Source organism: Melitaea cinxia, chromosome 28 (assembly GCF_905220565.1).
Source record: "Melitaea cinxia chromosome 28, ilMelCinx1.1, whole genome shotgun sequence".
Lineage (NCBI taxonomy): Eukaryota > Metazoa > Arthropoda > Insecta > Lepidoptera > Nymphalidae > Melitaea > Melitaea cinxia.
In genome coordinates this window covers 2,680,484-2,694,277 of record NC_059421.1, presented here as the reverse complement: position 1 = coordinate 2,694,277, position 13,794 = coordinate 2,680,484, and the positions used below count along the sequence as shown (strand labels likewise).

At 33.1% G+C, this 13,794-nt stretch overlaps 1 protein-coding gene and 1 long non-coding RNA gene across 2 annotated transcripts; both read left to right on the top strand.

Moving 5' to 3' along the window:
- Nucleotides 1-1,359: 1,359 nt before the first annotated feature.
- On the top strand, nucleotides 1,360-5,691 carry LOC123667571 (pro-resilin-like). Its single transcript, XM_045601452.1, has 6 exons — nucleotides 1,360-1,428; nucleotides 1,729-1,787; nucleotides 2,438-2,599; nucleotides 3,253-3,355; nucleotides 4,726-4,860; nucleotides 5,352-5,691. The coding sequence occupies exons 1-6, from the start codon at nucleotides 1,423-1,425 to the stop codon at nucleotides 5,514-5,516; spliced, it is 630 nt and encodes a 209-aa protein (XP_045457408.1). The 5' UTR covers nucleotides 1,360-1,422; the 3' UTR covers nucleotides 5,517-5,691.
- Nucleotides 5,692-11,215: 5,524 nt separating this feature from the next.
- LOC123667364 lies at nucleotides 11,216-13,371 on the top strand. Its single transcript, XR_006745426.1, has 5 exons — nucleotides 11,216-11,355; nucleotides 11,437-11,474; nucleotides 12,082-12,175; nucleotides 12,575-12,645; nucleotides 13,237-13,371. It is a non-coding gene; the product is annotated as an uncharacterized LOC123667364 (long non-coding RNA).
- Nucleotides 13,372-13,794: the final 423 nt, after the last annotated feature.

Here is a 13,794-nt window from a genome sequence, read left to right as displayed (position 1 = left end):
ATTAGTCGCATAGTTTGTATTACTTAACGATGATCTACTCGTGACCTTAGCGATACAAAAATAGGATATGATTCCGTGATCCATCTCACGAAGTGTCAACACGCGGGGTGTGAGCAGATAAAACTGTAGAGTAGTTCTTAACAATTGTTTTTACACTTTTTAACCGACGTCTAAAAAATGGGACGGTTCTGAATTAGATTTTTTTTCACTTTTTAACCGACTTCTTAAAATGAGACGGTTCTGAATTCGATTGTACTTTTTTATGTATATTAGCTCAGATCTTTTGACTGTGTGGACCGATTTCGATGGTTTTTTTTTTTAAAGAAAGGTAGTGCGATCATTTGGTGACATTTACATTGAATTGAGATCTGATAAGTAGTTTTCGAGTTATATCTAATAATGCGTATTTACTTGACTATTTCTTCGTCGACCTACGTTGTATTATATTTTTCACTGGGTATACCGATTGTGTTGGTGTGTGGTATCATTTAAATTCGATCGACATCTGATCACTACTTTTTGAGTAATCTCTGATAACGCGTATTTACTTGACTGTTTTTTCGTGTGCGTTACCTACGTTGTATTACTTGTCGATGTTATTGAAATCATTTTTTTTTTCGTTTGTGATCAAACAGAATTATTCATGTCACATTGATGAATTTGTTAATTAAGAAAAAATAAGTATTTGATTTTCGATTTAAAAATTATTTTACTCGATATTTTTCACAAATATCATTCCAATGTGTTTAATGAAAAAACTTACCCTTAAAAACACAATCCTATAAAATTGCACCAATAATTGCATTTACAGTTTTCATGACAGTAAAAAATTTGTAAAATGGGTAACATATTTTTTTTGAAGTCAAACTTCTTTAGGCGAATGAGGCAAAATATTTTACGGATGAAACGGACACGTTTTAATGAAACGGCAACGTTTTTGTCGATGGCGCTGGAACGGAAATCTAAAGCTTTAGATTTGCATAAATATAAACGAGACTTAAAAATTAGTTTGCCAAAGAAGTTTCACTTCTGAAATGTGTACTTTATACGCGGGCACTTTTTTTAGTTTGATCATACTAATCACTGAACCTTTAACTTAGAGGTATGAAAAATAGATGTTGACTTGATTGATGTTGGATGGATGATTTCGGAGTATGGTAACTAACATTATGACACGAGAATTTTATTTATAAGATTTAAATTCTTAAACGTTAAAAAAACTACAACGCCACTTCTATTCATACTCAGTTCTGATGTTGCCTTGAAATCTTTTCTATTATGTCGCTAATGATCTGTAATTTTTCATCCCCTACTACGTATTATGAAGCTAGTATAAAAGCTTTTAGAATTAGGATAAGTGTATCATTCGCTTTGTTGCAATTGCAATTTGTTACATCTTGAGCTTTTTTTTAAATTGACAAAATGAAGGTGAGTTATTAAATATTATTAAAAATTTAAATATATAATAATTTCTTATTCATTTAGTAAATAATAAACGTTTTAAAAATCGAATTATAATTTTTATTACCTAAATACATGTATAGCTACTTGAATGTTTATAAAATGAATAATAATTAGTTTTAACGATAATTAAAATTTTAAATAATTTGTAAGATGATGAATCGAAGCTGCTTTTGAAGCCTATTTGATTTAACCAGTTTTGATTTTGATTTTGAATGAATACCAGATGATGGAGGAAATAATTTATTTATTTATTTTACATTTCAGTTCATCATTCTTCTCGCTGTAGCTACTTTTGTCGTGGCAGAGCCACCTCTATCTAAAAGGTAAACAAAAATATAATGTTTATACTAGAAATTTAGTCAAATTGTAACCATTTTTCGGTTATTGTAGTCAATTTTTATTATTTTTGTTCATTTAGACTTTGAAACCGTAACCTTACATAACATTAATAGAATCATAGTCAAAAATAATAACACAATTGCTCCAAGTTTTCTAGAATTAAGACTATTTGTTAAACTACGAATTTAAAATTTTCAAAATTTGTCGACTTTGAAAGACCCTCCCTTAAGCGCTTTGACCAAAGTTTTTCTTAAATGCCCATAATTTTCAAACTGCATGGGATAGATTTTTTTTCTGATCTTTTTCATGATGGTTACAATCAATCCTGTCACCCCGTTTCGAATTGACGTTTGGGTTTTGGGACACTTGTATATAAAATCGAAGCTAACTAAAAAGGCATTTGCTTGTGTGAAAAAAAGTGTTATCCTTTTTAACTAAAATTCAGTCAAGTTCAGTCAGAAAAAAAATTCAAAGTGATTTAATTATTATTGTATTTGTACAAATAAAAAAGACTTCATTTATTATTACAATTGTAATAATTTTATACTTATTTAAAGTAAAATTATCTGTTTTAAAATTTGTCATAATGATACATAACATAGGTACAGTAAAATATGAACTTATTTTTTCCCAGCTATCTACCCCCGTCATTTGCAAATCGCAACAACGGCTATCCCCAAGGACCAGCTGGCTTCGCAGGAGCTCCTCAGGCAAATGTTCCTTTCACTGGGGCTCCTCAGGTTATAGCAGCGAGGGCTTTAGGACAGAATGGTCACCGTGGAAATGGACTTACTAGGTATGTTGTAAGTCAATTGGGACAGTCCTATAGCAATTAATATATTTGTAGCTTTTTATTTCTATTAACCGTACTGTCCAACTTACAATAAGCGGATACCGTAGTTTATGAACGCCTGTAATAATAGCAGCATTGCAAGCGGGTTGTCGACTCATTTCCCGAGCTTTCCCATGATAGCTGGCCTAGCTGTTTCGAGTCGCGCTCATAAAAAACACGCCGTGCAGAAGTCAAAATCTATTAATTTATTTTTAGTAAAAACTTTAAATTTATATTGAGACAATTCGAAAATTGTTTATGGGATTTCATTATACAGGCGAACACCATGATCCAGAAAGGAAACATTTACTTTGCGCAGTCGGAAACTTAGAGTTACAATTTTGTTATTCCTTCTCGTGTTAACAGTGTCTCTTGGTATAAATATTTGCGCTTGATTGATGAGTTTCTGAACTTCGTTGAGTTCCGGGGACCGCTGAGATTTAATTATATATCTTCAAAATTTTCATTTCCTTAATATTTATTACTAGGACAAAATTCAATGGACATGTCTGACTACACAAATCTATTAATATAACCGACTTAAAATTGTAAAAAATCTTAGAATAGAAACTGTGCAGTTTCTAGTTTAAAAAATAACAATATTTTTTATTTTCTAGAAGCGGTCACTACGATCAAAGCACCCAGGCAAGGTTCAATCAGCCCCAAGGATACGATGAGAATTCGTCTGAATTCGCCAGAAACGCTATAGACATCAGTTCAGTAAGTAAAATATACGTACACCCGTAAAATTCATACGATCTAATAAACATAAATTTAGTATAAATAAATTATAACCTTTTGTCATACCGCGAATAGATTAGCTTTGCCATTGTCAATATTTGGAAAGTTATTTTTATATTTGGTTTGTTAGAAATACATGTTATGTCTACTATAACCTAATTCTTTCGTAATGGTCATCAATAAATTATACCATTATTAGTAGATCCGAACTAGAGACAAACTTCACCCATCTGATTAAGGGATGAAAATTATTTTATATTTATATTAGTGTTTTAGAAAAACAGTCGCGAAATGGTTGCCTGAAGAATCCTGACCAGGCTATATTTAATTCAAAATTGAAAATTCATCATTATAAATACTAGCTTACCTCGCAAACGTTGTTTTGCCATAAATTAACCTCCCTTAATTCTCCCCCCCCCCCCCTACTATAATTTAGGGGTATGAAAAATAGATGTCGGCCAAATCTCAGACCTACACGATATGTCCACAAAATTACATAAAAATCAGTCAGTCAATATTGTAACTAGCATTATGAGTTTATGACACGAGGATTTTATATATAAGATTTTTTACTGAATTTTTTTGTTCAGTCACAATTGTCTATCTATGTGAAAGAATTTTCGTGATCGGATCAGTATTTACAAAGATAACCCCTACAAACAAACCTGCTAGAAGTCGGGTTTGAATTGGCAGCTGCTAAATAAATGTAGCCTTTTCATGAATTTTCCAGCCAACTTTTTGCGATTTATTTTTAAACATACTAAAGAAGATAATTATTTATGTGTCCAGCAGATCACGCCTAGTTCATATCTTAGATTTCATGGTTGCTTTATTCAGAAAATTATCAATTTTGCTTACGATCTGTCAAATGACGATCAAGACATGTTCTATAGCAAAACTAACCGTTTAGGAATAAAGCAACTAGGCATAAGTCGTCTAAATAAGAAACCAATAAGATTATTATATAGTAGCAGTAAGGCATTATATAGTAGCAGTAAGGCATTATCACTGACTAATAACATTATGACGCTCTTTCAAACCAAAACCAGGTGGGTCACTGAAGTCATGGCCACCTCACTTTGGGTAAAAGACTAGGTCGACCACATTCATATTTTTCTAATCTTATCATCTAATAAATTATTAACTTGATATGTGCTCGACTATTTGACCCCCCTCTATAACCCTCTTTCTCGTAAGCTGAAATCCCGTTTGCTATGTTAGGTAATGTCCATACTATGATTAAGCATACACACAGAAGTAAGCATAAGTACTTAAAAAATACATAAAATTTATTTTATGACGTTATTTTTTTAATCAAATATAGTACTTATACTAAATTCTGTGTTCAGGAACCAGCTAACTACAATTTTGGGTACATGGTGAACGATTACAATGAAGGAACGGATTTCGGACACCATGAAGAAAGGCTTGAAGATAGAGCCCAAGGGCAGTACCATGTTGTGTTGCCAGATGGTAGGAAACAGGTAAAAAGATTTATATTCACTTCTGCCAAAGAATATGACCACACCTATAACCACATTTACTTTATATAAAAAAAGGAAAAAAATAATAATTTGTGAATTCTTTAATATTAGATAGCTGTTTGTAATCAAGCAGAATGTTTTAGACAGAAAAAAGTAAGGAGATAACAGATAAAATAAGACATTGAGATTAAGAAATTAAGATTTCATTTAAACTTAGCAAAGTTTAAATGAAATCTGAACGTTTGAAGTGGATCAAAATGAAGTTCAAAGGAGTCAATTACAAACATACAAACATACAGGTGAAGGAAATAAAAAGCATGTAATGATAAACTCTTACATATATCTATAGCAGTTATGACAATGATTATTATAAGTAATTAAATTACCATTTTTTTTCATCTTACTCGTAAATCGTACTTTTGTACTTACTTTTAACGTTACTTTTTATAGAACTATGTAAAGGTATTCACCAATTGATATTCTTGTTACAGACCGTCAACTACGAAGCCGATGAGCGAGGCTTCAAGCCGAAAATTTCTTACCAGGAGTCTGACCTGGTTCGTTCCAACGGATACGATTTGAACGCCAACACTCGTAGCCATGGAAACGGCTACAAGAATGGCAGCCATTTTGACCAGGACCGGTCTGCATATTGACTAAAAATGTGGATTTTTTATTTTGTTCTTTTAATTTTGTAATATTTTCTGTCTTTTTTGTGATATTTATTAATAAATAAATAGTTTATTTGTTTTGAAATATGTTTATACTATTTACTAGTGCCTTTTTTATATTGCAATAAACACAATTATACGAGTGTAATCCAAAAACACATACGAGTATTTACTGCTAATTTCCTTTTCTCTCTTACACTACTGTGTCCCTGGTATCACTATCACTTACTCTCATGGTCTCATGGGTAGAATTATATTATTATGTATTCTACTAGTTGAGATAACTTCGCCTTTGCAAACCTAAAAAAAAGTTATAGAAATCGAAGGCGCTCATAACGTTGATAAATATCGGGAATTTCAAAATGACAGTCATGGTAAGCCTCGTAAAGTTAGAAACAAAAAAGTCCTAAAAAGAATATTCAAAATACCAGTACAGTCACTGTTTGAGAAGAATAGCAGGAGAAGTTTGTCTTAAAATTAAATAGTCTTCTATCTTAGTCCAAAATTATAGCTCCACGATTAACTTTTTTCACTCATTGGTAGTTAATTTTTGGTCAGTGCTTACAATTTTACTAGCATTCTTACAAATTTATATCATAATAGTGTTTAAGGATTAAAGATGAAAACTATCAAGTATCTCGATCCAAAATCATAAAAAAAACTGTTATAAGTTAAATGTTAAATAGTTACAATTATTTTCTCATTTCGCAACGAATTAACGAAGCAAATAGGTGTTGCGGATACAACACCAAGACAACAGTTGTTTCATCAGCAATGCAGGTTTTTTGCTCGTTTATATTTAGTGTGTGTTACGTCAACATTTTCGATGATTGTCCCGTGACAACTTTTAAACTTTCGCGTTTCATTATTATATTTTAATGTTCATACGGGGATTAACGCGAACAAAATTTTTTAAGGTAAAATATATTACCTTGAGGCCTGACGTTTCGGCCAGGTTACACCAGCCGTGGTCGCAGGCAGACTGATCCAGCGATGTCACGACTCCGCTGTCAGGGTAGATGTTTCTTCATCCACCCTCAACTCGTGATTATTGTCATTTGTACCGCGACACACAACACTTATTATGTCCCTATTCTGTAAGTCAACCGGAAGGTGCCTATTCTGATATTTAACCGACTGCGAACTAAAGCGAGGTTGTGTAATTTTAATCACTGGGTTCCATGTCGGGGATAGTTTGAAACCGTCTTCGCGATTGAATGTTTTGTGTTTCTTAATTTCAATTGCTTCTCGCACTAGTCTTGAGTAAAAGTGGCGATCTGTGGAGAGGATTTCCGTGCGATGGAATTCGATCCAGTGATTAATGCCCGGTTGTAATATATGTTCGGCTATCGCTGATTTATTCGTTTGTCGGTTTTTTACAGCGGCGATATGTTCTTTGACCCTTTCAGCTATCGTCCGCTTAGTCTGGCCTATGTAAGAACTGCCGCAGCTGCAGTTTATCCTATAGACACCTGGTGTTTGTAACGGCAAAACATCCTTCGGTGTGCCCACTATGTTGCTAACCTTTGCCCCCGGCAAATATTCAATACCCACTATCTTTACGCAAGCAATTGAAATTAAGAAACACAAAACATTCAATCGCGAAGACGGTTTCAAACTATCCCCGACATGGAACCCAGTGATTAAAATTACACAACCTCGCTTTAGTTCGCAGTCGGTTAAATATCAGAATAGGCACCTTCCGGTTGACTTACAGAATAGGGACATAATAAGTGTTGTGTGTCGCGGTACAAATGACAATAATCACGAGTTGAGGGTGGATGAAGAAACATCTACCCTGACAGCGGAGTCGTGACATCGCTGGATCAGTCTGCCTGCGACCACGGCTGGTGTAACCTGGCCGAAACGTCAGGCCTCAAGGTAATATATTTTACCTTAAAAAATTTTGTTCGCGTTAATCCCCGATTGTCCCGTGTTTAGGGAGGCCTTTATCCAGCATTGGACTGCGATAGGCTAAAGTTTATGTTACGTCACACCAGATACAGGTTTAACACTCTCTTTAAACCTTCAAGAGCGAAATGTTTATTTTATTTATCTGTGGCTATTGTATTCATAGAACAAATCTAGACCGATTAAAAACCTTGTTAAAATTTATATAGCCACAGGGCTATTATGATTTATGACGACAGGTTGGAGCAGACGTCGCAAGGTTGATCCTCGCACATAACAAATGTAAAGCCCATACAAATCTTTATGTTCGTAAACTTTCACGGTCGTTAGCACAACTTTTACTTACAACACTAGCTTTTACTTAGCGGTACCAAGTTCCGTATAGATGTTTATCGTGGTCAGGGGGTTGGATTCACCCTACTGGGGCTCGTTAAACGTTTATTTATAATTTAGTAGATAAGTACCTATACTCGTATATACTTACCAAAAATCCTTAGCTCTTGTCCCATATATGAATAATTATACGCAGTTGAGCAATCAATTAAAGTTGTCAAATAAAATTCACTCGCCATATAATCGTCCAATATTTGCGCTCAATGATCTATAATTACGTGATCTTCTGATATGTGATCGATTAGTGAGATTTTTTTTATCGTCCTTGATCTTTGAGATTTATTTGTTCGTTTACGGTTTGTTGCTAACCTGTTACGGTAAATATATATATTGAACTGTTTCACTTTTTGTGGGTGAAGTTTATCCTGCACTATACGTTACGAAAGGACAAGGAATCTTATACGTCGATTATCGTTTTTTCTTTTTTTTCTAATTGCACTCGTAATTTTTTATTTAAATAGCCAGGTCATATTTTTTATTATTATGTCGGTAAAATCGAAAAATATTTTATCATTATTATTTTTTAATTATTTTTTTCCTATTTACATATATTTTTTATTATTGTCGGTAAAAAAAATATTATTCATATTTTTTAAATATGTATTTAAATATTATATAAAACTTATTTAAATATGATTTTCAAAAAACACGATTTACTAAAAATAGCGAGCTTAGCTCGGTCACCCAGGTACGGTACTATTTTATTTAGGGAACATAATTATCATATATTTATTTTAATAATTAATAAATTGACTTTTATTAAAATGAAATCAACGTAATTTCTAAAATTTCGATGAAATTTTAGAAATAGAAAGAAATTTTAGAATAGGTCATGGGCGGGGGGGGGGGGCTAAAGGTTCCATTACGCTGATAGTCGAGAATCAAATTTCCGTTTGGCGCATGATTCTATTAAAACAAATATTTGTTTGTAGTCTAGGCGTTTGTCCTTGCGAGTCTCCTTAGCGTACCTCACAGAGCACGCAATGATTCGGTCCCGTTTGTTTTCAAAAGCACTTGATAAATTTTATTACTTTTGTAAGGGAATTATTTATCGACTCGTTATGGAACAGTGCAGGGGATTATGCTTAAAATATTGTCATCGTAGTAAACACTTTTTTCACAAGTGTTTACTACGATGACAATTTAGGGGCTGATACAGAGAGGAGACCTTTGCCCTAGATGGAAAGAAAACTTTTTCCCTAGAGTGAAATGTTTACAGGCTGCCTCGTTTAATTTGGTATAGTAATGGGATTATTGGTTGAGGATGTATTATTTGACTCCCTTACATTCAAGTCTGTTGTCATGTGTTCTACATTATAAAGACTGATGATCCAATCAAATAAGGCTTAAGTTCTTCTTTGTTTAATTTGTTTTATGCATATTAAAGTTATACTTCTCTACATATGGCAGTATTGTCATGTGTTCTGCATTATAAAGACTGACGATCCAATCAAATTAAGCTTAAGCTCTTCTTCCTTTAATTTGTTTTATGCATATTAAAGTTATACTTCGCTACATAGTAGCGTTTGAATGTAGTACATGTTGCTAGTTTTTGGGTATTTTTTTGTCTATATTACTAAATAGCACCAAAATACATATAAATGTATAAAGTTTCTCATTCTTCCATTCTTTAAGGACCTTCTACAAAGTATTAAAGAACCAGAAAAAAAAATTAATTCAGTAAAGTCGTTCTTAAGATTTAGTGTGACCAAATAAAACAGAGATTTATAGGTATATAGATTACATAATCATAATTACTTCCTTAAGATGAAAGATACATCCAATAACCTTGACCGTCGCCCCAATTATCGCTAACTGCAAATGACAATCGAATAATTATAGATCTAATATTTGCATAGGTTTGTTTGAATTTTTTAGGAGTCAAATTATAGTATAAATTATGCCTCGATCTCATTACAGCATCATTCACATCTTATTTTTCGAAGATCTCAATATCCCATCAACATGAAGGTAATTTTATAACTACACATATAAAAAATTTAATAATTAGTAATATTTTTTTTTATTGTTAATGTGTACGAAATATTTTACATATATTAATAATTATTTAATTATATACGTGCATATGCACTACGAGTACATAATTTATATTAGAATCATCTGATAACTACAAATATGACGTTAATTTTAACAATGTTCGTCTACAGACACAGGATAATTTTTGAGAACATCAAAAATACCCACAAATGTGTTGTTTAATGTACGAAATTTCTAGTCAAGAAGATTTTTCGAATCCTATTTTATCATTATTCGTTCCTTGAGGAGTCAGTTTTTATAGAGAGCCTCTAGATCATCTAAGTTGGGAACAGTCACATCCAGTTATTATTTAATAAATAATTAATAGTTCAATAAATTATTTTGTACAATATAAGTACTTCATTGCAAATCCCTTATTTTTGCGAATTGTCCACAGGTTCTGGCTCTCGTGTTCCTCGCTGTGGCATCCGTATCAGGCAAGGGCTCCGGACCCTACCTGCCCAGCGGATGGAGACCACAAGGACCCGCCTTCTTTTTGCCTTCGGAAGTGGTAATTAGTTTATGAATTTTATTATTTTGAATTCATGATATACTTATAATAAATTATTATCAATATCGAAAACTTGAGATTTAGAAAAAACTACTGATAGCATTTAAAAATTAGTCTTCTGGACAAGTCACAAGGATTCATTGAGACTCAGGAAATATAATAATATACTAATACTACGTATTTATTCCAGAAACCTTCCGAAAATCCTCTCAAAAATGTGATTCTGGCTGGTTCTGAGGCATCAGGATCTGACTTCCTTCGTGAGTACGGACCACCGAAAGTACAAGAGATCTCCCAGAACTTGATCAACCAAGGTCTTCCTGATGCTGTTACTGAGCAAGCTTTTGAAATCGTACCTATTGTTGTTGAGATTAAAGAAGTTACTGAAGTAGTAGAGAATAGCGAAGGTAAATAATTGATACGCATACCATTTCATCGGATGAAAACATTAAGATTATTGAAGATAGTGAGATAAAGAGTTAATCTTTAGTAATATTCTTTACATAATCTTTATTTTCAGCCAAAACAGAGCAGACGGTAGACCAATCAGAAGCTGCAACGGAATCGGTTATCAAGGCAGATGTAACTTTTGATTTACCAGCTGTAGTCGAGAGCGATGTTGAAAGTACTCAAATATCTCTTGTCAATGATGATAAGGCATCAAATGCCAACGTTGAACTATCCCAATTCGCCAAGGTCATTTCATCTGAAAGCTTAGAACAAAATAGCCAGAACGTTGAGTCCTCCGTCTCGCAAGAATCAGCCTCATCTTACTATCAATCATCGTCAGCCCAAGAATCACTTTTAAACCAGGTAGCCACCGAGCCTCAGTCAGAAGTTACTGAAAAGTCTGCACAAGTTGAAGTAATTACAGACGAATCATCGGTTCCTCTAGTTCAAGTTTCTCTTCAACAAGTACAAAATATTCCCGACATAATCGCTAGCTTTGAAAATGAAAACAAAGCACAACAGGTATACTTCAAAATAATATGGATATATGTTTTTGTTAATTTTGTATTTACGTGTGAAACTGTAATTATAATAATGTTTCAGACGGAAAAAGCTGGCAACGAACTCGCCGTTCAAGCTGGGTAAGATTTAATACGTTGTATACTAAGTTTTTAATCAATTAACATACTTCTTAGTTTGTTCGTAAATCAAAAACTACTAGTCAAATAGCGCTCTAACTTAAATAGAGCTATATTATAAGTACTAGCTTTAGAATAAAATAAGTATCATCAAAATCGGTACAGCCAGTAAAAATGTATGTGGTAGCACACATTAAAAAAATAGTCATTCTGAAGAAAGGAAAAATCACTATGACCTCTACCATTTTTATTGATATACTAGCTGTGCCCGCGACTTCGTTCGCGTGAAATTTAACAAAATAGTTGTTATACAGTTCGCAGTTATAAAATAATAATAAAAAATCTAAGATAAAAGTAGCCTAAGTTACTACTCATTACATCAGCTATCTGCCAGTTAAATTCCCGTAAAAATTGGTCCAGCCATTTCAGAGATTAGCCGGAACAAACAGAGACAGACAAAAATGATAAAAAAAATGTTATTTTGTTATATGTACTGTTTATATATATACCTACGAATTTAGTAAAAAGCGGCTATTTTAATATTACAAACAGACACTCCAATTTTATTTATTTGTATTTGTTCATTAGATTTTTTTCTTCTTCATTGTAGACCTGATGTACCTGAAGGTTTCTTAGAGTATGGACCCCCTGGATTCGCTGAATACGGACCCCCAAAAGGTGAACTAAATGAAGAGGCTAAGGAGGTAAGTGTGCAAATGTGATAATCTATTAATATTGTAAATTTAACGACATAATTATGTTTGCTCGCAAACGAAAAAACCAACTTCAATTACATCGACAAGTACGTAAGTAGACGAAAAAAAAATTAACAAACGCACTACGATTTTCGAGTGTTTCCCTCGATTTCTCTGGGATTCTATCATCAGATCCTGGTTTCTTTATCATGGTACTACACTTGAGATATAACCCTTCCAACAAAAAAAGAATTATCAAAATCGGTCAATAAACTAAAATATATATGGTCGAATTGAGTAACCTCTTCCTTTTTTGAAGTCGGTTAAAAACGATAGTACAATATGCTAATTTGCTTATAAGCTATAAAAACTTAGATTTTTTTTATATTCTTCTCAAACTTTTAACAGGAAAAGTCCGGGGAACAATCTTTCGAAATCACAAATGAAACCAGGAGACGTCGTTTCTCACCGAAATTTAAGTAAGGATTTTATTTAAGGGCACTTTTTTAATGAAAATATTATGACAAATGAATGAATTGTTTTATGATTCAAAACGTATTTTATTCAAAAACTTTATTGGCCTGCCATCTGATTATGGGCAAAACACATGAGTTCACGTTATTTTTGGCTTAAACTTGTGGAGGCCTATGACCAGCAGTGGACTGTATAGGCTGTAATGATGATGATGATGATGATGATGATTGGCACCGTTAAATAGTTTAAAAATTAAATCTAAAAAATATATTATAGTTACGCAGAAGATATCACATAGTCACAACGACCAAAAAGTAAAAATACAAATTACCTATATCGACGAAACACTGAGAATTTGAGACTTAAAACCAGTATCAACTTTTTAGAATATCCATTTATCAGCTTTTAATAGTCCACTGCTGGACGTAGGCCTCCCCTAAACTGGCCTTCACTAATCAGGAACAGTAGCAGCCTTTAAAGCCTTTAAATTTTACGTCTACTGTCATTCTTTATACCTTTCATAGGTGGTGGTGTTCCATAGGTATATATTTTTCTTTCTTTTGCTGCTTACTCATCAAATTTTTTTGTCATTTCAGGTCATCAAAGAAGCACTAAGGACTACTAACGAGGACTTCCACAGCAAAAAGACTACAAAACTTGGCATGATAGTTAATTTAGAGTAACGCAATATAAAATGTAAACTATGAAAAATAATAAACGTGTATAGAATGCAATTGTGTATTTTTTACATTTCTTTACCTTAATATTCATCCCATTCATGAATTAAAATCGTAAAAACCAGCTAACGGATACCTAAAGGTCAGCTGTCTAAAAGTTTGAGATACTTAATATTAGGAAGCGTCTTCGGTGCAACAAAGCCAGCCCTGCGGTCACCAACCCGCCTGCCCAGCGTGGTGACTATGGGCAAAACACACGAGTTCACGCCAAATATGGCGCAAACTTTTGGAGGCCTATGTCCAGCAGTGGACTGCAATAGGCTGAAATGATGATGATGATGATAACTTAATATTAGGATCTGGCCGTCGTTGATGGAGAGAAAGAGACTCAATCAATAAAGACAATCAAGACAATTCATCAGAATGTTACTGCATGCGGTTGATAGATACTAAAAAAAGACTAATTGAATTGGGTTC

What these genes read in the sequence shown, in the direction of transcription:
- LOC123667571 (XM_045601452.1), top strand. An exon ending in ACGCTATAGACATCAGTTCA is followed by an intron (nt 3,356 to 4,725) that starts GTAAGTAAAATA and finishes TTCTGTGTTCAG; the next exon opens with GAACCAGCTAACTACAATTT. An exon ending in TGCCAGATGGTAGGAAACAG is followed by an intron (nt 4,861 to 5,351) that starts GTAAAAAGATTT and finishes TTCTTGTTACAG; the next exon opens with ACCGTCAACTACGAAGCCGA.